This window comes from Nicotiana tabacum, chromosome 8 (assembly GCF_000715075.1).
Source record: "Nicotiana tabacum cultivar K326 chromosome 8, ASM71507v2, whole genome shotgun sequence".
NCBI lineage: Eukaryota > Viridiplantae > Streptophyta > Magnoliopsida > Solanales > Solanaceae > Nicotiana > Nicotiana tabacum.
This window is the reverse complement of record NC_134087.1, coordinates 38,602,442-38,629,067: the sequence shown is the minus strand read 5'-3', so window position 1 is coordinate 38,629,067 and position 26,626 is coordinate 38,602,442. Positions and strand designations below refer to the sequence as shown.

The 26,626-nt window shown below is 36.6% G+C and overlaps 1 protein-coding gene across 3 annotated transcripts; it reads left to right on the top strand.

Annotated features, from left to right (window-relative positions):
- Positions 1 to 1,904: 1,904 nt before the first annotated feature.
- LOC107808298 (CHD3-type chromatin-remodeling factor PICKLE) lies at positions 1,905 to 25,574 on the top strand. 3 transcript variants are annotated; one of them, XM_075219198.1, is made up of 31 exons: positions 1,905 to 2,118; positions 2,431 to 2,574; positions 2,741 to 2,878; positions 2,966 to 3,120; positions 3,457 to 3,618; positions 4,367 to 4,614; positions 4,697 to 4,792; positions 4,962 to 5,098; positions 5,174 to 5,386; positions 5,492 to 5,599; positions 7,808 to 7,858; positions 7,955 to 8,054; positions 8,651 to 8,793; positions 8,875 to 8,972; positions 10,082 to 10,220; positions 10,317 to 10,486; positions 11,348 to 11,414; positions 11,572 to 11,694; positions 15,666 to 15,775; positions 15,888 to 15,969; positions 18,737 to 18,934; positions 19,170 to 19,320; positions 19,428 to 19,533; positions 19,633 to 19,707; positions 20,227 to 20,288; positions 20,406 to 20,482; positions 20,959 to 21,089; positions 23,285 to 23,729; positions 24,433 to 24,565; positions 24,656 to 24,729; positions 24,870 to 25,574. In XM_075219198.1, exons 2-31 carry the CDS (start codon positions 2,434 to 2,436, stop codon positions 25,266 to 25,268), a joined length of 4,332 nt encoding a protein of 1,443 aa, XP_075075299.1. In that variant the 5' UTR covers positions 1,905 to 2,118; positions 2,431 to 2,433; the 3' UTR covers positions 25,269 to 25,574. The 3 variants fall into 3 exon arrangements, 2 of the variants coding, with proteins under 2 accessions (XP_075075299.1, XP_075075298.1); XR_012693953.1 differs by having other exon boundaries at positions 1,936 to 2,118; positions 2,420 to 2,574; positions 24,414 to 24,565; XM_075219197.1 differs by having other exon boundaries at positions 1,936 to 2,118; positions 2,420 to 2,574.
- The last annotated feature ends 1,052 nt before the right edge of the window (positions 25,575 to 26,626 follow it).

Genomic DNA, 26,626 nt, shown 5'->3' with positions numbered 1-26,626 from the left:
AGGAATATTCTAATTTCCTTCCTCGTCCCCTCTCTCAAGAGATTCTAAAATTCAGCCTCACGTCATGTATAATTCAAAAAATTATGAGCTGAGGAAATCTCTAGTAAGAAATTAAAATCAGGGAGACTATTATCAGATCTCTTTTTGTATATTATTTCAAAATCAAATGGAGCTAATAAAGCTTGCCATCTTGCAAATATCTGTTTAGAAACATCATACTTACGATCTTTATTAAAGATAAACTTTGCTTCTTGGCAATCAATTTTCATTAGAAACTTCTGATTATATAAATGAGATTGGAACTTCAACACACATTTTACTATAGTAAGGATTTCCTTTGCTACTAGCAAAATTCTTTTGGGAATTATTCTATTTTTCCTAATAGAATTGAACAAGATATTCTTGTTTATATGAGGGAATATTGTATTAATATTCCTCCATCCCCAATATATGAGGTATCAGTTTCCACAACTTTTGCCCAAGTTGGATCAGCAAGTGTGATAAAAGGAAGGTTATTAACCTTCTGTTTATTAACTCTAACGGACTAACTATGATCATCCGTCCATGCTTTTGGATTCTTCCTTAATCTATCATATAGAATAGAAGTATCCTTGGTCAAATTCTTTATAAAAGGAGAAATATAGTTTAAGCTTCCTAAAAATCCCCGAAGCTGGGTTTTATCAGTTATAACATCGGAAAATTTAAAAGCAAATTCAATACTTCTTTGGATAGGAATTATTTTCCCTTTCTCAATATTATGACCTAAAAATCTTATTTTAGTTTGGAAGAGAGACATCTTAGGTTTAGAAATTACTAAACCGTTTTGTATAACAATTTTTTAAAAAGATCTAGATGTCTAAAATGTATTTCTAAGTTTTTAGAAAATACAAGAGTATCATCAATATGCACTATTATAAAATCAATGTAGCATATGAAAATATCATTCATAATTTTTTGAAATTGAGAAGGGGCATTTTTCAAACCAAAAGGCATAACATTCCATTCAATTTGGCCCGTTAGAACCTTTATGCTAATAAACATGCCGCGCCGGAACGTGGTGTTCCAATATTAGTTATTAATTATAAGCATCTAAATAAAGTCCTAAAATGGATTACATATACGATCCTAATAAAACTTTTTTTGTTAAATAGACTACATGATGCTATTATATTTTCAAAATTTGTTCTGAAATTGGCAGATACAAATATATAAGTATAAGACTGCTTTAATGTTCTAATAGGCCAATTTGAATGAAATGTTATGCCTTTTGGTTTGATAAATGATCCTTTTATAATGGATCCTCCAAGAAAACAAACTCTAATAGTAAAATGGCCGACAAACCTTTTTTCTTTTAAAATTATGGCCGATAAAAAAAGGAAAACTCCAGCCTACAACTTTATAATGGCCAAAAATTAGACAAACAACTTTTATAAAGTTGATTCCTTCAATTATTGATGAGGGACTCTCTAGTCACATTATTAAACCGGGGTCTTTGTTTTATTGTTGCCGAGTCCTCTGAGTCATTTCATGATTGTTTTTTCCTTGTCTTTTTTCGTTGTAGAAGATTCTTCTAAACTTTCTTTGAATGTGTGTAAGTATTCTTCAATATTATCGAGATTTACTTCTTTTTCTTGGCTTCCTTGGGCTTCTCCTACAATACAAATTTCATCATCTGTTGTATTATCTACGGGTGCCATTGAGATATCATCTGATACCTCTACCTCAAAGTTCTTCATTAAGTCCCCTTTTACTTCTTCGAAATAAGAAGCAATAATCTCTGTGTTACACAAAAAAAAAAAAAAAAATACTTTTTGCTGAAAGGGAAATTGTGCAATATTCGGAACTATAGGAAAACATGTATCATAAGCTGAAACTTAAGGGTAGGCTTTGTGAAATTATATCCCAAGAAAAAAAAGGGAAGAAAAGAACAAAGACGGGGACACCCTCTGTCGTTGTGGGAACAAGTCGGTAGTTGTCTGGTACAACCTCAGATGAACTAGTTCCTATCTCTGTCGTTCCTACAACGATAAATTCAGCAAATCTGAGTACTCCAACTGTCCTTTTCGCTCACTCTCAGCAGCATTGCTTCTCCTGGGCACATTCACAAACACATAGCAGGTGATTCAGCTCAACACCAAAAGATTCTGCCTTAACCCTATTCCTCGTCTCATTTCACCTAAATTTATCTGAATATTACTTGATATTGAATTCCAAGTGGCTGATCCAGGATTTTAAGTTATTTACAGTTTAGTTCCTACTTAGTATAAATTGGAGCCAAAAAGTTGTGCAATTATCTCCGTTTCAGCTGAAAAACTAAATTCGGACTAAACGTTTCTGGTTTTAATTTGGGTTCAACTGATTTTGTGATTTTTTTGGGGGTGCTTTCGTATTTAACTTGCGTGCCTTGTTTAATTCTTAGTTTAATTGCAGAAAATGTCGAGCCTAGTGGAGAGGCTTCGCGTGCGAACAGATCGAAGACCCATTTACAGCTTATTTGATGACTCTGATGATGAAGTTGATAAGAAGTCTCAGCCTAGCCAGGAAATATTTGAGAAAACTATCCGTCCTGACGCGGTAAATTGCTCTTGATTATTGCTTTTCTATGCTATTTCTTTGCTGTACATACTTGTATCCTGGTCTAATTTAGATTCTTTGCATCCCCCTTTTTTGTTGCACGTTACTGATCTTTATTAATTTTACTTACATTGGAGAAAATGATGAAAGTGAACTTCTATTATAGAAAGATGAATCCTGTCAAGCTTGTGGAGGAGAGGGCGATCTTTTGTACTGTGAATCGTGTAATTATGCTTACCATCCTAAGTGTTTACTTCCACCACTAAAAGCTCCTCTTCCTAGCAGCTGGAGGTGTCCTGAATGTGTATGTTCCCTTCCTCCGTAAAGTTTGAAAGTCCATCCGTACTATCAGAATCTTTCTTTTTCACTATGATATACCATGTATTTGTAGGTGAGCCCCCTAAATGATATTGACAAGATATTGGATTGTGAAATGCGCCCAACTGTTGCTGATGATAGTGATGCTTCCAAGACAGGGTCGAAGCAAGTATTTGTTAAACAGTATCTTGTTAAGTGGAAAGGATTGTCCTATCTTCACTGCATATGGTATCTCTTTGTAGCAATCCTTTCTCTGCTACTTCTTTATTTGCTCTCTATTCTATCCGCACTGGTGACAATTTACTATCATATGGGAGCTTCTTTTAGTACCTTCAATAGTGCTTTGCTTCATAGGAGTCTTGTTTTCCTTTATTTTTAATAAAAAATTTAGCCAATTGACCTTTTCCCATACTAGTGCTAGATTTTGTAATTTATCTGGCTAATAGATTTTTGTTGCTCCTTGTTACCAATTTTTCTTGTCCCCATTTTGGTTTCGTCTCCTAAACCTTTTGAAACAATGCGTATTGATGTTGTTGAAGTTATATTCTCCTATCACTGTTGCAGGGTGCCTGAAAAAGAGTTTCTGAAAGCTTACAAGCTGCATCCACGTTTAAAGACTAAAGTGAATAATTTCCATCGTCAAATGTCATCAGTGACTAACTCTGAAGAGGACTATGTTGCTATTCGATCAGAGTGGACTACAGTTGACCGAATTCTTGCTTGCAGGTCTTGTTTAAAGAGTAGCATAGTAGATTTCAATTGAGCTAGATCAGTCTGAATTTTTTTCTTTCAATGGTTAATTTATATGCTCTTTTTGATGACGGTGGTGTCTGGGTTAGCTTGCACACCTCGGCTATTCCATTGAGTACCTGGTACCTCCCACCAACATAGGTACTTGTATTTGTTGTAAATTCTTAGAAGGTTTTAGATAGCTCTTATGTAGAGACTACTTCAATCATTGCATTAAGGATGTTGGTGCTAGTGGAATGTTGATGAAATATAAGTTACTAAGTGGCCAAATGTGCTAGAATCAGTTCTCATAAACAGACATGGAGTGACGATGTTCACCTATGTGAAGATTTTCTGACCTTACAACATATCCATACAGGGTTTCTTTTAGAAAGTTTCTCTGGGAAAGATAGTACATTTGATGCTCGCGGTTTATTTTTGTGCAAAGACAATTTTTTCCCCTCTTTTGAACCTTACTCTTTCTTCTTTCTCTTTTTGTACCTCAATGGTACTCATTAATAAAATCCCTACCTTTTCATCAAAAAAATTCCCCTCCCCCTTTTGTGCTGCAGAAAGATCAAATAATCAATATATAATTTTTTTGCAGAGGCTGTTATAGCACCTATTTTCTTTAGTTTTATTTTTCTTAAATAGTTCATGTGCATGTGGCCTTTGGTGTATTATTTAGAATTTAGTGTAAGTTTCAGGTTAATTGCACCGAGTAACTATGCTATTGTACTTACAGGGGAGAAGGTGAAGAGAAAGAGTATCTTGTAAAGTGGAAGGAGCTTCCTTATGATGAGTGCTACTGGGAATTTGAATCGGACATTTCTTCTTTTCAGCTAGAAATTGAAAGATATCATAGAGTTCAGTCTCGATATGACAAAGTTTCTTCCAGTAAACAAAAAAGTGGGCCAACCGAGAGCACTGAATCAAAACCAAAACCCAGAGAATTTCAACAGTATGAAAGCAGTCCCGAATTTCTTTCTGGAGGTATCCTCGATTTTCCTTCATTAAATGCCATTCTATTCATCTAAAAGAGTCCTATTAATCTTCATTCATGGTTGAAATAAAGGCTCGCTGCATCCGTATCAGCTGGAAGGGCTTAATTTCCTACGTTTTGCTTGGTCTAAACAAACACATGTGATACTTGCAGATGAGATGGGGCTTGGTGAGTTTATTCTGTTCTTCCACTGTTCTAGTCCTTTTGTATCCTTTTCTTATATGATTACTTCGATGTGACTTCTAGGTGAATTACTGTTTCAATTCAGCTTTTTTGATATAGTTTTTTCTATTACACTGTGGCTTTGTTCTTTTCTGATGCTTTGTAAGGCTTGCAGGCAAAACAATACAGAGTATTGCTTTCCTAGCCTCTCTTTTTGAGGAGGATATCTCTCCTCATTTAGTAGTTGCTCCTCTTTCAACATTGAGAAATTGGGAGCGGGAGTTCGCCACTTGGGCTCCTCAAATGAATGTGGTAAGTTGGGATTTCTTTCGACTTCCGTATCATGAATATTTGATATAGTTCTTCTAAAGAGAAGTGATACTGTAGGTTATGTACGTTGGTTCTGCACAAGCTCGTGCTGTTATTAGGGAATATGAATTTTTCTTTCCTAAAAATTCTCTCAAGCACAAGAAAAAGAAATCTGGTCAGACAGTTGGTGAAAGTAAGAAAGAACTAACAAAATTTGATGTCCTCCTGACATCATATGAAATGATCAACTTGGACTCTGCCTCTCTAAAGCCGATAAAGTGGGAGTGCATGGTAATTACTTTAATTCTCAAGTGTGTTGTTTTCTGTTTATATCTGGTCAGACAGTGGGAGTGCATTGTTTGCTTTGCCTCCAAGGTTGCTGACATTTGTATTTAGATTGTTGATGAAGGTCACCGTCTCAAAAACAAGGATTCGAAGTTGTTTTCTTCATTGAAGCAGTACTCTAGTAGACATCGTACTCTTTTGACTGGAACTCCTCTTCAGGTTTGTTCGTAGTTTGCAATCTATATAGGTGTTTGTCTTTTTTTTCTCTCTTAGATATCCTGTTATTCATACTATTTGAAGTCTTATATTGCATTAACCAAACAACGCAAACTTTCTCTGAAATGTAATTCTACTGCTATGTTCATATTCCTAACATTTTTGTAGAAGGAACACCATTGGTGAAGGGCAAGCTGGGAAATAAGTTCGTCAATGTACTTGATCCTTTGAAACACTGGGTCTGATGCTATGTGAAGCGCAACCTGATTATCACACACAAGTTTCATTTGACTAATCTCTCCAAGTTTTAAACCTTTAATAGTTGCTTGATTCATATGAGTTCACGGGTTTCCAGTGTTATAGCCCGATATTCTGTTTCTCCACTTGATTTTGCAACTACATTTTTTTCTTGCTTTTCAAAGATACTAAATTTCCCCCAACTAGAACAAAGTATCTATAGGTTGATCGTTTGTCCGAGGGTGACACTGTCCAATCTGCCATGTCCTAGATCTTCATAAAGTAGTCCTTTCCCTGGAGCAAATTTTATTATCAAAAGATACGAATCACACATTCCAATGACTATCACAAGGAGAAAAATATCGGGACTGACTAACAGGACTCACTATGAAAGCAATGTCAGGTCAAGTTAGTGTCACAGCGAGATAATGTCAAGTCAGTGTCACAGTGAGATAACTTAACTTGCCAACCAACCTCCCATAACTACCAGGTAGAAGCTTAACATTCGGATTCATGGAATTATCAAGTACAAGCTGTCATTCTTGTCTCTTTAAGAATATCTCGGGATACTTCCTCTGTTAAATAACAACCTGATCTGGATAGAACAACCTCAATACTTCTTTTTGAATTAAAATGGACAGCCTCAAACCTGAGTACTTTAAGTAGTACCTCAACAAATTAAAGGTCCATGGTCCTAACGTGTTGTAAAAGATGGTGCTTCACTTTGGTAATTCCCTCCTTCTCATTACCTTAATGACTTTATCATTAGCATAAACCACCACATGCACTGATCAGGAGCAGAGTGTCGATAGACACAGAATGAAGCACTTCACTGCAAGTCATGCCAAATTCCTGAATAACGTTGCTGAATTTGTCAAACCATGTTCCTGGGGCTGCTTCAGGCCAGAGAGTGATTGTCGTAGCCTGGACACCATATTACCAGAGACTTCTTAAGCAAACAAAACCTGGTGGTTGCTCCATATATACTTCAACTTCTAAATTCCCACGAACAAATGCATTTTAATGTCCAACTGGTAAAGACGCCAATGAAGAACGAAAACCATAGATGGAAAGAGACAGACTAAAGTAATTTAGCCATGGGAGAAAATGTATCACCGTAATTGAGTCGAAAAATATGTGTATAAACGTTGGCAATCGATCATGCCTTTAGCCGACCAATCTGTCATTAGGGCCAATCTTCATCATGCATACCCATCGAACAATTGATTTATCCGGAGGTAGATGAACAATCTCCCGAGTATCACTAGAGTGTAAAACAGGCATTTGCTCAATCATAGCTTGTTACCAGCTTGTTGTTGGTGGTGCCGATGGAGGATTATTGTGTCTTTTGCTTCTCTCCAAAGAGAATTTTGTCAGTCATCATCCTCTCGGTGATATCTGATATTTGGAACAATCCATAGAATTTTGTCATGCATCTGGGCATGTAACTCATTTCCAGCACTTCTCATGTTTATAGAATTACAACAGCTATAACAACAATGGCGATGATTAGAATAATAGTAATAATAATGATAATAATGCCAATGATAGTAGTAGTAATAATAATAATAAAAAAAATAAAAAATAATAAAAATAGAAACAATATACTAGTGGTAGAACTAGTCATTATAATATTAGTAAAGAAAAAAGGGCAGCCCGGTGCACAAAGCATCCCTCATTCCGCAAGGTCCGGGGAAGGGCCGCACCCAAGGGGTGTGACGTAGACAACCTACCCTAATGCAAGCATTAGTGGTTGCTTCCACTGCTTGAACCCGTGACCTATAGGTCACACGGAGACAACTTTAACATTACTCCAAGGTTCCCCTTCAATTATAATATTAATAATAACTGTTATTATGAGTATCATTGTCATCTCATTGCCCTCATCTATTATCTACTCCTAATGTTTGAAATGCAAAACTAACTTGTATCGAGTTAGTTATGACACTCACCTTATTTCTTGCTGTCTTTCAGAACAATCTGGATGAACTTTTTATGCTTATGCACTTCCTTGATGCTGGAAAGGTTAGTGCCCTGACAGGTTTCTAGAATCAGCTTGTATCTAACCAATTTGCTTGTTGGTTTATTGTGATGTGATATCTATATGGAACTTGATTGCAGTTTGGAAGCTTGGAGGAATTCCAACAGGAATTTGAGGATATTAGTCAAGAAGAACAGATTTCAAGACTTCATAAAATGCTGGCACCCCATCTGCTCAGAAGTATAAATCTCAAACTGTTTTCATGATTTGTCATGGATGTACATTAGTTGTTTATAGTTTACATTGATTTGTGAAAGTATGTATTATCAGGGTGTTCCAACATACTACTCACAAATCTTTGCATATTAAATCCTAAATTGTCATTCTTTATAATAACTGGGTGGTGTAAGAACTTCCAAATTGTAGTGGGTCCAACAACTAAGAATTAGATGCCAAGTGCTCGTTACCATCATTTGTCATTGGAAATTCTATGTTGCCTGTCACTAGCCTCCTCTCAAATCCGCCACAACATCATTAGATGACTGTAGTCTGCTATTCTCATGGAGCCCCACATGCATGCTTACTCCTGAAAAACTCATTGGTATAGAGTATAATGCTGCATAGGGACAAGTGGATTAAGCTTCTGTAGATTTTGCAGCCTTTCTGAAAAGTTAGAGATTAGCTCAATGTACAAGTACTTACAGTTCCAGAGTGGGCTGATAGTTAAGTTCAGAAAAGTGTCATGGGATGGGACAGTGCTTCAAGATACATCATCTTTGTTCGTTTTTATGGAATGTGCTTGAGCAATGGGTGTATGTGTGTTTTGTCGGCTGCAGGGGTCAAGAAAGATGTCATGAAGGAGCTACCTCCAAAAAAGGAGCTCATTTTACGTGTGGAATTGAGTAGCAAGCAGAAAGAATATTACAAAGCAATTCTGACACGTAACTTCCAGATACTGACTCGCAAGGGAGGTGCTCAGGTGCGCCCAGCTTCTTCTGTTTGATATATCCTTCTTGCTTTATAACAGGAATCCTGACCTTGGTTTATACTTGTCTATCAGATTTCCCTCATAAATGTGGTTATGGAACTGCGGAAGCTCTGCTGTCATCCATTTATGTTAGAAGGCGTTGAACCAGAGGATAATAATGAGTTTACCAAGTATATATCTTATCTTATAATCCACTGTATTAATCTCTTCTGTGCAGAAGATCAAGTTTGTTGTTGTAGTTTTCTAAAGGAATTTTGTGGCACTTCTGATTTTGCTAAACTGTAACCGGCCTCCATTATTCTGGTCATAGGTCCGGCCTATAATTTTTCAAAATGGCACTTAATGGACAGTTAATGAAAATCTAGAAAAGGTGTTATAACTTATAAGGTAAGTTGGAACTCTTTTCAAACTCTATCTATTTTTATCTTTTAACAAAGGAATATAACAGGCAGAAGGTTAGGGGGAATCATCTGTGTTGGGGCTGGAGTCGGAGATATGTCATTTATGAAGGGAATGTGGGGTTCAATTGGGGCGGGGGTGTTGTTTCCTGTGAACGGGTAGGAACAGGGAAAGGAGGGTGGTTTCTAGGCTTTCCAATATTGAAAAACAGACGAATGTCAGCAGCTTGAGCAGGTAGAAGAGCAGCATATTGTGGGACGAAGAGATGTGGTAGTGAGGGTTGTGACCAAGCCAATGGGAAGGGAAAAAAATTGTATGGGCAAAGTGATAAGGGGGTGGCGGTTGTGAGAGGATGACAAGGGCTAGGGGAAGGTGATAGTTGTGGCTGCTCTGAGTAGGGACACTATTGTTGGACGGGGTGCAATAGGTTAAATGAGATGGGGTTCTCTTCTCGCTTTCCTGTTTGTGTCAGAGCAGTCTATTCTTGTTAAGAAAGTAGTGTTTCGTTCCTTTTTCAACTTTTTTTTGATGTCTCCACGTCAGCGTGCCAAATTTCCCTAAAAGGAATAGTGAGATTCTTCTATTTTCTTTTTGATGATACCATTTAATTTGGACGAAAGCTATTGTTTTAATCTGCTAAATATAGGTGGTCATAGGAGTTTCATATAATAATTGGGTCCTAAAGTGCAAAAATCCTTCTTTTAGAAGCTGGAGTGTTATGTATTGCCTTAGTAATAATGTTGCCTACTGAGATCGTTGATGATCTTGCCTGCAAGAAGGGTGTACCACCGGAGCTTCTTTTTAGTAGAAAATGTACATTATTGAGCTCTTTCTATCAACTTATGGTTTCTCTGCACTGTGGATCGATTTGATTGGGCAGGCAGCTGTTGGAATCTTCTGGCAAATTACAACTTCTGGACAAGATGATGGTTAAGCTTAAAGACCAAGGTCACAGAGTTCTTATATATTCACAATTTCAGCATATGCTCAACTTGCTAGAAGACTACTGTAACTATAAGGTAAAGGTACTAGTTTTTTATATTATTTTAAAACCTGGTCTCATGCTCATCTTTATTATCGGAAAATTTGATGCACTTACCTGTAAATGTTTGCAGAAATGGCAATATGAGCGGATTGATGGAAAAGTTCCCGGTGCAGAAAGACAAATCCGAATTGACAGATTTAATGCAAAGAATTCTTCAAGATTCTGTTTTCTGCTTTCCACTAGGGCTGGGGGTTTAGGAATTAATCTTGCAACTGCTGACACAGTAATTATATATGATAGGTAATATAATATTCCAGAATGCTCTTTCTCTCTCTCTCTCTCTCTCTCTCTCCATACAAATGGGTGCCGTCTCAACTTGCTTAGCACTCTGGGAGATTACTGTAATTCTTGGATCAATACTCTAGTTTGCTATCCCAAAGCATCAAGAATTTGATCCTTGAATGAAAGTATGCCACTAATCAATTACCATGGCCACAATCTTGTAAAGACTTCCGTCAAATCCTAATAGGTCAAAATATTCATATCCACATTTTTTGAGTCAATACCCTAATTTGCTCTTCAAAAAGCATAAAAAGTTTGCCTCCTTGACCGAAAGCATTTTTTGTTAGATGCTAGTGACAACTCCTTCATACATATCCTTTATGGCATTTATATGTTTATTTTGAATTCCTTTTTTCTCCGACGACCATGAAAGGAATCTCTCTAGGTCAGTAAAAATTGTAAAGAATTTCTAGTACTTTCTATTTTTCTTCTTCTTATTATTATTTTGTATAATATTGAAGGGGAGCTTTGGAGCAACGTTAAAGTTGTCTCCGTGTGGCCTATAGGTCACGGGTTCGAACCGTGGAAGCAGCCACTAATGCTTGCATTAGGGTAGGCTGTCTACATCACGCCCCTTGGGGTGCGTCCCTTCCTTTTCCTTGGACTTTGGGTGAACGCTGCATGCCTTGCCCCCCCCCCCCCCCCCCTTTTTTTTCTTATAAATAATAATGGCCAGAGATGAGTTTATATGGAGTAACATGGTCAGTAGGATTTGTATAGCGGACCTCAACTTGTTTGGGACTGAGACTTAGTTGTTGTTGTTGTTCTTGTATGTGCATGTGGTTCCTCTTGCTTATCTCTTTAGTGTCTATCTCTCAGTGATTGGAATCCCCATGCTGACCTACAAGCAATGGCTAGAGCTCATCGGCTTGGACAAACAAATAAGGTTACAATTTCTTTCGTTCTAGTGTACTTGGCCCCCAAAAAAATTTGATATCCATTAGCCTTGACATCATGGCAAAAGAAGAGATAGTTATGTTGACAGTGTTTTCTTGGCCTGGATATGAGGTTTTAATAGGTGTTTTTCATTTTTGATTTTGCAGGTAATGATCTTTCGACTCATAACAAGAGGAACCATTGAGGAAAGAATGATGCAAATGACTAAGAAGAAAATGATTTTGGAACATCTAGTTGTTGGAAGGCTTAAAGCACAAAATATCAACCAGGTAACTTATTCACAATCTTTGAGTTAAGACTAAATGTGATGTACTGCTCGATTTTACATATATCCTAAATTCTAAGGTCATTTTTAATGTTAATGGTTAGATATCCATAACTCTGAGGTCATTTTTTATTCTAGTTGCATTCTGTGAAGTGTGAACCATCTGATCCAAAAAATTAAACTGGTAGAGATGGGAAAACTTTTAATACTTGTTTAGGCTTTCAATGCATCACTAGCACATGGAAATGTTTTGAGATGGGGGAAGGTGAGACTCAAACCTAGGACCTGTTCTTGTTCTTATACTATGTTGAATTTCAGTTACTTCTTTGTCTAAGATTTATAAAATGTATTTTTACGGGGAGAAAGTACTTGCAATTTTTTTAATTAGCAGTGCGATTCAAAATTTAGGGCTTATGCATGCTCTTAAAGCATGTTGAATTATATGAATTGTCTCGTTTAAAAGTTTAAGTTGTCTAATAGGGACACTTTTGATTATTTATATTAGTCTTCAATAATTGTCATCTTTCCGAATTAACTATTGTGATCCCTTAAGTTCCTTTGTACTATACTGTCTTGTTTGGTCGACGCAAGGCGACAACATTGTTCTGAGGATACTGGGTGTTCAATAGAGGATGAAATGTTATGCATTAGACAATTAAATTATTCTTGCATTGAGTGTGTACAAGTCGTTGAAGACACTACAATTTTGTGTGCATCATATAATGGTGGCGTCTACGCCAGCTTGGCGCACCTTGACTATCCGACCAGATAATATGTACTTGCTACATCCCACGAGCATATGTACTAGGTAACTTCGCCCATCAAGGCTTAGACAATAACAACATACCAGTGTATGTGGGTCTGGTGAAGGTATTGTGTACGGAGATCTTACCCCTAGCTTGTGGAGGTAGAGAGACTGTTCCAATAGACCCTCGCCCAAGGAAAGCATGAGCACAACAGTAATGAAAAAAAATACGGTAGTGTAGAAGCCATGAAAAAGAAACAGTAACAACAGTTAGATACTAAGATGGCCGAAGCGAAATAAACAACAAGTAGTAATAGAAATCTAAGAATAAGACCATACGAGAATATGCACTAATACTACTGGTATGGGAAAGAAGAAAAAAAAGCTGACATTGTTGTAGGTGCATCAAGGGTTAAAGCAGTACCATGATAGAGAAATAGCAGCGTGAGTTCAACGAAATCACTTAGCTACAATTTTGTATACTCTTGTTGAATGGAGACTTTAGATCCGTGCAACTTAAAAATCTTGAATTTCGTTGAACTCACACTGCTATTTCTCTATCATAGTACTGCTTTAATCTTTGATGCACCAATAACAATGTCAGATAATAGTAATTGTTGATTTTGAACCGAAGTGATTTAACTTCCATTGTGAGGGAAAACTCATAAGGTGAAAGTAAGTAAATGAAACTTTGGGACTTCCAAATTCTTATAGAGGGACTTGTTAGCTTTGTAAAAGTGATCATGTAGATCTCACTGTAAGGAATTCCCAAAAAGAATTTTTATTCTTTTGTGTCTCTCAATCAGTAAATCGTCCTATCGAATCTTGCTTTAATATAATTCTTTTGTGCTTTTGAACAAAATATTGTGTATTTCTTGATATATATGCTTGTGATTGTGTCCCTCCTCTCTCTGTTACAGAGACCAAGATATTACCTAGTACATGGTCTCCTACTAATTTCCTTTGGTTGGTTAGATAGATGGCCAGGCGGAATTAGTGATGTTTGGTCAGTGCAACTGTGCTGTATTGAAAAGTATAAGTGTCCTTAGTTGATGTACTTCTGAGTCTAATGGCTGATTTCAACACCTAATCATAATTATTGAAGGAACAATCGATTGAGTTGTTATATATAGTTTATGTGTGCCTATTTTTAGTAGCTTCAAAGTAGTGCTTATCTGTCACATCCCAAACTACCCCCTAGACGTGACTGACACCCAGCTAACACCACCTGCCAGGCGAACCCCTTTCTTTAACGTTTAACCATTTACACAAATACTGGGGAAAAAAATACAGACCTAATAGTATTATTAATAATTAAAGAGGAAACGATTATCGCCAATACCCTAGTCAATTGATAGAAAAACCAACAATAACTCAATTAATAAAACTCTAGCCCAAATCCCACACTAAGACCATGGAGTATCTAATAGAGTAATATGAGGTTTATTGACGGGTTTGCAAACCCCAAAGAAAAAAAAAATAAGTAACACGAACTAGGTAAATCTGAAACAAAAGTCTCCACGAACAATGCGGTGGCTCACCTCAGCAATAAGATCCACTTGAACAAACTCATTAGCCACTAGCTCTATCTCCCGCAACGGTATCTGCATAGAGATGCAGTTAAGGAGTGAGTTATACGTAAATATAACCTAGTAAGATCCTCGACCCGTCACTTTAAATACCTCTAGAACAAGTGTTAGAAAATACAAACACACTGCAACACGAATAATATAGTAAATATGATAATTATACAATAACTCAATATATGTGTATCAACAGAGTTATTAAGAATTAACCAACAAGGATACCCACTAAGGACTTATCATAATTGCAGTGAAAGAAATTTACCAACACAATTACGAGTCCACAACAGCACCACAATGCCTCAAATATGTAACAGAGCATACACAATGCTCGGGTGATGTACAAAGGCATACACAATGCCCCAACATCATGGCGCACAACCGTATCAAACTCAACATCATGGCGCACAGCCGTATCAAACTCAACATCATGGCGCACAGCCGTATCAAACTCAACATCATGGCGCACAACCGAATCACACTATCAAACAACTTATAAAATAATTTTTTTTTTTCATAAAATAATATATTTGCGGCTTGTCTAAGACCACCGACTCTGCCAAGCGCACGCTTGTCCCAACACATGGACCAGGCAGAGAAAACACACTTTCAAAACGGGTTTTAGAAAAGCAAGTATCAAAGTTTAAAGTCTCACTTACCTCATTAACCACATGTTTTCCAACCTTGCAACGTCTAGAGCACCAACCAAACAGTCTCCAATGGTCTTAATCTATGCAAAATATTGATTACAATATCAATTATAATTGTCGTTCATTTCATAGTTTTTCTTATATCTCAAGCTTAAAGCTAAATCTCAATAATCTACGCCTTAAACCATATGTTTTAAAGTAAAACCACATCCCAATATTGCATTACAGCTTATTATTCAGTATATAATTCATATATATTAATATCCATGTCCAAAAGTATGAAAATAACAATGTAGGAGTTATAATACCTTGTGCGTAAACGCAAAGAACACTACAAATCAATTTCGTTTTCTCCAAAAAGAATCGCTGCCAATCTCCTTATCCGATCCTGTGATGATTTACCATTCTTTTATAATCTTTTTTTTTTAAACCACTGTAGCAACTCCAAACAATTAACCTCACTCCATTCTTGATTGTAGCCGTCAGGAGTATTTGTTCGAATTCGCATTTAAGAGTTGGTATCAATACCTTATATATCTAAACCCTAATGTACCAGTAGCCCCCTTTCCATGCAACCTCACGCGAGGACATCTCAAAGTAAAAAGATATAGTCTTGGCCCATTTATTTTACTATTAAATAATCCTTCGGTGACAACTAGTAGTATGTAGTATAAAATTAATTCACTAAATAATTATTTCTCTGCTTCATACTTTATCTATGTAATTAATATTCCAAAGATTAATTACATATGCACATATATATTACATAGATATAATAATATCCGCTTCGATATGTAATCCGTTAAAATTTCTAAAGTATAATTAAGAAAATAACTTAAGAATTTACTCTTAAAGTATGGGTTATTACACGTTGGTCTTACATTGATCAACATTCAAAACATTCTGTGGACTCTCATCATTATTGGCTGTTGCAAAAGAACTGCCATTTAGATGTATGATGCTAAAGTGGTAGGTGGCTTATACGATCTTAATGCAGGAAGAACTGGATGATATTATAAGGTATGGCTCAAAAGAGTTATTTGCTGATGAGAATGATGAGGCTGGAAAATTGCGGCAAATTCATTACGATGATGCTGCAATAGATAGGTGAGTTTTCTTTAGGTCAGGTGCAGTTTCTCTCTTTTTTCTTTAGTTCTCGTTTAGAGTTGGTATTGGTTTATATCACGTGAATGAAAGATTTTCTACTTTCTTTTCTCAGATTGCTCAATCGCGAGCAATTTGGAGATGAGGATGCTGTATTGGACGATGAAGAAGAGGATTCATTTTTGAAGGCCTTTAAGGTTTATATCTCCTCTATAACACTTTTATGATTGAAAGTGATTTTGCAGTGATAATGAATTTTACCTATCTTCCCCCAACATCTCTATGGTAAGGAGTTAGCTGAATTATACCATGTGTCCTTCAGTGTCAAAAGCTCACGTTTTGGTCATGCATGGTCCCTTGCCAATCTGTTGGGTATAGGTCATGTCCTCTATATGCCGGACCTTATATCTGACTCCGATATCACACTGTTCCATTTCCATAGGTTCAAGAGTCATCCTACATAACTACAATCTCTTTATGCAAGCACTACTTAGAATGCATTTAATACTGTTCGGTTCTGTCTAAAAAAGTTTACCTTTCCCATGTTTATAACTTTCCAGCATCTGGTGTTTTGAAGCTTGTGGTAACACATTCATATCCTTCTGTTCTCTTTTCCAGCACCGCCTTGTACTTATTTTTTCTGCCTGGAAGGGGATTATTGCAATAAACTTCCATTATTTAGGCATACTTTGTCCCTCTGCACCGTAGGTTAAAGGCTCTTCCTCCTCTATCAACTTATCCTGTCAGCTTTACTATGTCCAAGCTGCTCACATGCCAACGTTAAATGCCATGCAAGCCCAAATTGGCATAGTCAACTAGCATCATGAGCTGATTTCTTCAGTTAATTTAGGTGAACAGTGACATCCAGAAAATGGTTAAACATGATTCTTTTCTTTTGAGCTACAAGGACCTACAAAATTTTGTTATCTCTTGGTAATAATATTGACATTTATAGCCCCCAGAGATTTGGTCTAGTAAAGAGGCAACTTGTGAGTGTGGGCTAGGCGCTTGTCACAAGTTCGAACCTTGCCTCATACAAAAGCCTGATTTTTAAGTGGAGAATGGTACAAGGCCGGGCTTATTATCCACCGAGTTTCAAACCGTGCGCCATTGACTCTCGAGGATTTCTTGGTTATAAAAAAAAACTAACTTTTGTAATCATGTTGAGTCCTATGTAGATGCATTGCAATAATATTTTGATCTTACAATCTATCCTTTGCTTATTTCATTGAATTTTCAGTGTATAATTGATATTTTCCTGTGCGCTCTAAATCATTCAAAAGGTATAGACAAACATCAGGATTGATACCCTGACTGAATCAAAGTTAAGATTCTTGCCTTTTGGTCATATTAGCTTCCTTGTTTCCTATGAGCTCCTTAAAGTCTCTCTCTCTCTCTCTCATGTTTTTATTTTCTTGGGGATAGATGGAGCTCTTAAGCTTAAGAAGCACCGGGTTTTACAATCACATTCATGTCTCCTAAATCCAACTTCTCCCAAGGTTTAAGCTCTTGCCAAGCTTCAACTTCTTAACAATGATATCACTTCTCTATCAATGAAATTTAGGCTTCTTATACTGGCTCTTAGGGATCGTATAGCGTCCTCCTCGGTGCTAAGTGAATCTGTTAGATATTAGGTTGTACTTGCACTTGACGTGAAAAAAGAGGAATATGAAGCGCACATTTAGCTCCTCTGAAATGCTTAATTATAAGCTGATTGTTTGATGGCCTTCCCAGTGCTTGAATTGAATCTGTTAAAATATTAGGTTATACTTGCACTTGACATAAAAGAGGAGGAACAGAATACATTTGTTTAGTTCCCCTGAAGTGCTATACCAGTATAAGTTGAATAAAAATCTCTTATGTAAAGTTTGAAGAGCTAATGTCTTATATAGAAGGAGGCACTTCTACTGTAGTATGATTGCTCATGTCTTGAGTGAATGCACTTATGTCCCTTTCTACTCATAGCGTTGCCAGTTGCAGTTGCAAGGTGTTAGTTGCTCACTTTAACATTGGATATAATAAATACCTTATATATATATTCATTACGAATAATACATGTTACCTTGGTAATAAATCAATCGATTGTTATACTTAGAGATGAAAGTAGAGCAAAAGGAATAATTAAAGTCTAAAGCGTGCTCGAAAACAGTCGTAATTTATTAATTTTGTAAAACGCTAATTTACAAAATATTACCTTAATGAAATTTCTTTACTTCATCAAAATGAAATTGTAAAAGGCTAATTTAATGTGATTTAACGATAAGGGTTGAAGGAAAAGATGGTATACGGAAATTTTCTACGAGATAGCTAATGCTAATAAGAGGAGGAACTCTGTGAATAAAATAGAAGTGGATGATGTGGAATAGGAGGATCTTTTATCAATAACCATATTGCCATGCGTCTCTACCTTGTTGCACCTTGAATACACTTTTATTTTGTTTCCGCTGTAATAAATTAGTGAATGACCTTCATAAATAGTTGATTTAACGATAACACCAAGAAAATGTGAGCTTGATATTTCGGTACTTAAAATCCAGAGCTTCATACTAGAAGTGTTCTCAGGTGTAAAGGTATTCCTGGTCATCTTGATATGCTTGGTTCTTGGCATTACCCATGATTATTAAGTACCTCCTAAACAAGAAACACTTCGACTGGTTTTCTCTAAGATTTTCCAGCAAGAATAACCTTATGGAAAGAAAACCTTTCTCTGCAAGAATAAGGAAATCTGCAGGCCTTGTATATTTGAAGTTGTTTTGAAGCTATTAGCTCTGAATTAGTAGAAAGTAAAGTCATATGTGAAGACAACTTTTATGTTCTTACTATCAATATATTAGTTTAGTTGTGAAAGTATCGTCCTCCTAAACTTTTTTTTTCCCATTGGAGCTTTTTCTTTTCCCTGGTTGCATTCGAGCTTTGTATTTGGTTCCCTGATCTTGGACAAGCTAAAGCTGCTCAATGTTTCAGGTAGCTAATTTTGAGTATATAGAAGAAGCAGAAGCAACACCAGAAGAAGATACCTCAACTCCTCCCTTGGAGAACAAAGCAACAGTAAACAATTCTGAGAGAGCAACCTACTGGGAAGAATTGTTACGAGATAGATATGAAATTCATAAAGTTGAAGAATTAAATGGTATGGGCAAGGGAAAGAGAAGTCGTAAACAGGTGTGGCATGCCATTCACAAGAGTCCATTACATTTTCAAATTTATTCAAATTTTCTTCTATTGAATGAGTTGGCAGAGCATTAATCTCTACTTTATTTGACCACGTTAATCTAGTTATTCTCTCGAGTTTGCCTTCTGTAATTTATATGTTTAGTATTTACTTTTTGTGGTCAATTCGCAGAAGTTGATAGTTGATACTTACCTTTTGTCATGACACTTTTCGTTCTCCTCCCAGATGGTGTCTGTTGAAGACGATGATCTCGCTGGCCTGGAAGAGGTGACATCTGACGGTGAGGATGATAACTATGAAGCTGATCTGAGTGATGGTGAGACAGCTTTACCTGGAGCGCCAGTTGTGAGAAGGCCTTACAGGAAGAGATCCCGCGGTGAAATATGAACACTTGATCTCATTTCACAATTCAACTCGACTTATTAAAAATATCCCAATTAGGATACTTGATAGTATCTAAGTAAAAGTTCTTTATTCTTGCAGTGGACTCTTCAGTAACACTTCCTTTGATGGAAGGAGAAGGAAAATCATTTAGAGTACTGGGATTTAATCAAAGCCAAAGGGCTGCATTTGTCAAAATTTTAATGAGGTGAGGTCTCATCTTGCTATCTTCCTTTCAGTTCTTTGTTATTTCTCTGTTGTGCACTCAAAAACATGAATGTATTGAAATACTATATCATCTTTACAGATTTGGAGTTGGTGACTATGACTGGGCAGAATTCACACCACGACTTAAGCAGAAAACTTATGAAGAAATAAGAGAGTACGTAGAGATATCAACTTTGATATTGTATATTCTTCAATTCTCTATCATTGGCTGCTGGCATCCTGATAAAAGAAATGGACTGCCGTTAATGTGTTAACTAAATTGTTTCCGTAGCTATGTCTCTGCTAAAAGGGTTTTTAGAGAATACATCACATGCCTCGTAATCATGATTGCAAAAATTTATAAAATGAAAGAGGAGATCTCAGGACTTTCATAAAAGTGGCTCTTCACTGATCTTCCTGGTCTCCTCTTGTATTGACCGTGCCTACTGAATCACCAAGGTGTTGTGCACAGCGATGCTATTTCTGTTATTGCAAGATATTGGTGCCAAATGAACTTAAATTTGATTCTCTGTTAGTTGCAGCTGACGACTTCTCATATATTGTGGTTGATCATATGGTATTATTTGACAAATTCTTACTGTTGTATTTCCCCCCACTTTAGATTGATTTAGTAGCTGCACTTGATTTATGTGGAATGGAGAACAATTCATTGAAACTAACATCTGTCGTACAGTTATGGAAATCTGTTTTTGTCTCACATAGCTGAAGATATCACCGAATCACCAACATTTACAGGTGAAAGACTTATTCTTAACGTCTTGCTTTGTGAAGCTCTTATTTATCTGCTTTACTGCTTTAGTTTCTCTCTCCCTCTTTCTGCTCACCAATTGGGTAAAAACATTTCGATTGCAGATGGGGTTCCAAAAGAAGGACTAAGAATACAAGATGTGCTTCTGCGGATTGCAGTTTTGCTTCTTATAAGGGACAAGGTAAAATTTTAAATCAGATAACTTGCTGGAATTCAAGGTTGGTGGCTGTTGGTAGATGCTGTTTCAGCTGTGAACAACTTTTATTGCAGTCTAACTTTGCAAACTGTCCCTACTTTCCTGGTGCTTCATTTGTTCTATGATAGGACTATATTAATGTGGATTACGGGCTTATTTTTGCGGTAAATTTTAAGATGCGGCATGCATTTGAGAGAAGTTTTTTAATAGGTAAAGGCAAACTGTTTGCAACAAGAAAGTGGTACCACTTGTATAGTAATGAAGTATACCCATAATGTCTTGTATTGGTAAACTAGTTATATATGCAGTTTATGCATGGATTTCATATATAGTTTTGCTACTACTAACTTTTTCCAGTGATCTCTGATACCCTCGTCAATGACAAAAGTATACTTCCATAAGCCACAGTTCTAAATGTAGGCTAGTCATTAAAATTTCACCAATAATTTCTGTTGTTTCAGGTGAAGGCTTCCTCGGAAGAGACAAATGGTCCTCTTTTTGCCAAGGACATTGTATCTTGGTTTCCTGCATTAAAAGGCGGACGAGTTTGGAAGGAAGAGCATGATTTGTTGCTACTACGAGCAGTACTAAAGTATGTAGTCTTTTTTTCATATCTTTTTTTTCTCTGATTTACGTAATGAGTAAGAAATTGATGCACCATTTAGATGTGCAGTTGTCCTTTAGAAAGAAAAGCAAGCACATGGGTTAGTCACCCTTTTGCAGGTAGTGGTTGACCATGAACCCATAAACAGGAGATGTAATTCCAGATTGACATGAAAAGCTGAGAACTTGTAGTAGATGATGGATCTCTCCTCGATTGAGTTTATACATCTTAATTGACCTCCGTTCATCTATCCCAACTACCTGACCCCTTTCTCTACATGCTAATATTTGCACTAAATTCTAATTAATTGTAGAATACTACTACTACTACTACTACTACTACTACTTCCAATCTAAGTTGAATGTTGATATTTGACTTAAATGAAAATTTTAAGATGTAAAATATGTATTACTAATTGATACCTACTGAGTGAACATTTGAAGTCATACTTTACTCCTTTGATTTTTTGGAACTAAAAAGAGAAAAATGTCCAAAAGGGTGAAAATATGGTTTCTATCTCCTTTTGCACTGTAAACTATTTTGTCGTCATTTTATTTTATTTTATCCTAAATTGAAGTGTTACTTTTCTTATCCATCAAGGAATAATATTCTTTACCAAGAGAAAAGGTTGTCAATGTCTTGTATTTCCCAAATTTATTTATTTTTTATAAGGTAAATGGTATTAATAAAAGGGAAAACTCCCGTATACAAGAGATATACCAAAAGGTAGAGAAACTACATCAAAACATGACAAAAGACACCCAATCTTCTATGCAAGTAGGGGCTACATGGGTGCACCAAAAAGAAATCAAAGATAAAAGACTATTCCTTAAATGTGCAAAATTATTTTCAATCCCCTCAAACGCTCTCCTATTTCTTTCCCCGCAAATGAACCACATGAGTGCTAACGGAGCAAACTTCCAAGCCTTTTGTCTTTTTCTCCTACGAAAGCCGGCCCAACTATGTATTATGTGTCTAACGGTGCTTGGCATCACCCATTGAACACCAAAAAAATTCAGGATTACCCTCCACAAGCCCGATGACACAGAACAATGCAACAAAAAATGATCAACTTCTTCCCCCGTGCATTTGCACATATATCACCAGCTAATGTGTGTGATACCTCTCCTCCTCAGGTTGTCAACTGTAAAAATCGCTCCCCTCGCTGCCAACCATGCAAAAAAGCACACCTTCGTAGGTGCCCTAGGAATCCAGATCGATGAGTGTGGGAAAAGAGCCTCCTCCCTCACCAACAACCTCTGGTACAAGGACTTGACTGTGAACAATCCATCACTCCTCAACTCCCATTTCCACGAGTCACTAGAAGACTGGGGCCTGTTTCCCAAATTTATGTGACTTTAAGTTTTTAGTTTTTACTATGACAATCTGTCTTTGTCATTTATAATGTCAACAAAAAGAAACTTGTGACACTTTTTTTCCTCAACTAAATTACCCTTCTCAAACTTATTGGCTGTATAAAAGTAAGTGAGTATGTGCGATACCCTCGATCCACCATCAGTTTTGGATCACGAGAGTTGAATTTTTTGTTCCTAAGAAACTGGACATTTGAGGCGCGCAGAAAATTAATGTTTGGTGCTGAATTTAGGACAGAGGAAGTACCATAGCATATTGGTTTGATGCCTTTTCAAATATTATGTTTGGATTTTCACATGTTTTCAACTATTTCAAACACAGTTATCACTAATTCCAATATGGTTGGTTGTTCAAGCTTCCTTGTCAAGCAAACTTTACCTAGAATTTCCCAGGAAGAACTCTAATGAGGACAAGGCTAGGTGCAGTATCGGTAATCAATTAACATGATCCTAATACTGGCCGCTCTAAGTGAAAAGAATTTCCTGTAATCTACTTATACTCCACGTGGAAAGTTGCCAAAACAATAAGAGATTGCTACAATGTCTCTCTTTATGACTGGAATCTTATGTTGCCATGTTCGTTGTTTGTTCGTCTAGTTCATATGCCGTTGTTGTGTGTTATCAGTATATCAACCATTACCCTGAACCTTTTTCCTTGAAGTGCAAGTTGTTTGTGTAAGCAGTGTGGCGGCAGTTTTTCATTGTGCCTTTCCTTGAAATTTCCAGGGCAGTAGCCCAAATATTAGTTCTATTACTGTGCACAAATTGCTTACTTCTGGAGGTTTTTAATCTTGGCTCTATGTTTTTTAGGCATGGTTATGGAAGATGGCAAGCTATTATTGATGACAAAGAGTTGAGAATCCAAGAAGTTGTCTGTAAAGAGCTGAATCTTCCTTCTATAAGTTTACCCGTGCCTGGAACTTCTCAGCCACAAGTTCCTCCTGCTCCTGGAGCTTCTCAAGCGCTTCCCGCTTCAGGGGTTTCACAAGTTTCTGCTCCAGGAATCTATCAAGCACCAAATGGTGTAAATACAGCTAATGCTGGAACGGTTGGGAATCAGGTGAAGGATGCTGATGGGAGTACCCATGAAGTCTCACATGGCACAAGCGATCCTTCAAACAGAACACAACTTCACCAAGATTCTTCTTTGTTATATCATTTTAGAGAAATGCAGAGAAGACAAGTTGAATTTATAAGGAAACGGGTGATGCTTCTCGAGAATGCAATTAATGCTGAGTATCAGAGGGAAGTTGTTGTAAGTCATCTTTAAATGTTCAAAAATATGTGATGTTGGAGTTCATTAGATTATATTTGGGAGTCCATCGGGCATGAATGTGTTTCCAAAGAGGGTAATAGAGAACCCGACTTCTTCTCTTCTTCTTTCTCTTTTTTCCTCCTCCTGGTGTCACGTCATCTCAGAAGAAAAGCTGAGAATTGCAGATCTAGTGTTACGCTCCTTAAGAGCCATAGAACTATGAGCCTGGTTTGAGTGGGGTCCTGTAGTCTCTAGGTGTATTTCTGTTGTCATGCCATGTTAGCAGGTTAGCCTTGTATGGAACTTCATGTTCATGCTAGTTATTGACCATTGATTGTGTAACCTTGTGGTGTTTTGAACTGTATAGAAGGCGAGGTTTCTCTATGATTAATAGAGCTTGGGGAAATTGTTGTTCTCTCGAGAAAGAACCTTTGTCGTGTTCAGAAGTTACAGTCTGTGGACTTTCTTAGTGAGCTTACACTGATAGAATGTCATATGTTACTTAGTCTTTGTTTTCTCGTTGGGGACAGCTTTTGCCCTTTGTTCTGATTTGACTTGCTCATTTTCATGTCTTCTGATTGTTGTTTCTCATTCTGTTCCTATGTGTTTTATGTTTTAAGAGCTTGGGTTTGCAGCTCCATTGGTTGATTTGATCATTTTGGGGATTTCATGTGGTTTATTTAGATCCATGCGCTTTCTTCAGGGTTATGGAAAGCCGCGTGAATTGCCTGGGAAAGAGATAGAGTGTGAAACCAAGACGGTAGACGAACCAAGTCGGAGTGTTGATGCAGCTGATACTGGAACGAATGATAATTTCCCAAAACTTATTGCAATTTGTAAGTATAGCCAGTCGGTGTTTGAAGCTTCTCTACTGTGTGTAGTAGTAAAGGTACTGACTAGCATCCCATTATGTATTCTGAATGCAGCTCCACAGGGAATCTCTGAAGTTGCTTGTGATGGTGAAGCGGACCGTTTGAGTGTTGCTCAGCTTTACAACAAGGTGAGTATTCTGCTGCCGAACATATTTTAGGACTTCAACTCGTGCATAATTTGATGCGTATTTGCGAGAGTAAGTCAATAGAACATATTTTTGTAGCAAGGGTTTCATAGATATTTTATGCCTTTTTATTTGTTTTGCAGATGTGCAAGGTACTTTCTGAAAATGGCCAAGATTCATTTAATACATATGTAGCAGGTCAGCCAGCTAGTTTGGAGATGAGAAAGAACCTCCTCCCACTGGAGGGCTTTTTTCAAGAGATGAATCGAGTTCTTTCTTCGAAACATCAGAATCCTTCTATTTTTGAAAGGAGAGAACTTCAAGAAGATTGGAAACCTGAAGGTGGAAAACCCAGTCCAGTGAGTACTAGCAATTTAAGAGCTCCAAGCATAACAGAAAGCAATATGCTCCGCAATGTTATTCCTTCAGGGGAGATAAAACACTGCAGTATACCAAATGGAGACACTGATATAAATATGGTGGATCAGCAGGATGATACTGATGTTAGCACCACCAATGTTGCCATGGATATAACAGAATGAAACAGGTTTTCGAGGTGTTTCATTCATTAAGTGAAAGTAAATTATATAGGGAAACTAACAAGCTTCTCATTAACAATCATAGAATGATGACCGAGGGGAAATGACTGTTTTCCTTTTTTTTTTTTTTTTTAAAAAAAAAAATTGTTTGTCCCACTGGTCAAGAACTCACTTTTAAACGCGAAGATACTTGCTGGTCCAAACAACAGAGATTAGCCTCTTTAATTGTTGATTATGAAAGGATTGAATTGTCAGCATCCCATGTATAAACGGACATGTTGTAATATTGTAACTTAAGTATTAACCTTACATGTAATGCGAGTCAGTTTCATATATTATATACATTATTTTAGCAATACTACATTTGACTGAAAATTTCGGACTTGAAAAAAAAAACTTAGCTTGATTTCTTGATCTTGACATCTATAACCACATTCATCAGTGAAGCTACTGCATAGAGTATTACATTCAAATGAGTGCACAAGCCTAGTCACTTGAACTCTTTCTAATAGATTGTTTTCTTTTAAATACAAAATTTTCTTTTGTTTCTCGATGCAAATTATGAGAAGTATAAAATTAAGTTGACAGAACAGTATACAATAGTTGTAAACTAATTCATGACAAAGAAATTATTCATTGCTGAGCAACGATGACATAAAAGCTATTACAACCATCTTGCATTAATGTAGATTGCTTATATGTAATCCTTTTCCGCGTGAACACGTGATGCTTTGTGCATTGGGCTGTCCCAATCATCTTTCTTGATAATGAAATAAGGATCAATAATACCCGATTATACAAAATTATCTAGTATGGTGGAAGTGCAATTATTGTTTATAGTTACTTGGAGAAGCAAATATAAACGATAGCCTCTTCTTTTTTTTTATTTATTAATTAATATTAATTAATTCATTATTATATTATGTCTTTCTTTCTAAAGGGCTTCCAAAAGTGATAGGTATGTGTTGTTTCTTGGCACTCTCTTTCTATATTATGCCAACCTAAAAAGAGCGATGGAAAGTGGATTTCAGGTTCGATAGTCTCGAGAAGGTATTAGGCTTCCAACATTAAGTCCGTTGTTCCTCAGTAGCTCAGTGGTAGAGCGGTCGGCTGTTAACCGATTGGTCGTAGGTTCGAATCCTACTTAAGTGATAATTGAGTTGAGGTGAGCTACTTAATATGTTACTCTAGTATTTATCTTATGTATTAGGTAACTTCATATAAATTTGTGATTTTTTTTCCATATAGATAACCTTTGTTTTTAGGGAAAAGGTCTGAATTTTCCCCTATACTATGTTATATAGTTTATATTTATCCCTCGTTATACTTTTCGTTCAAATCCATCCCTACCGTTACTAAAA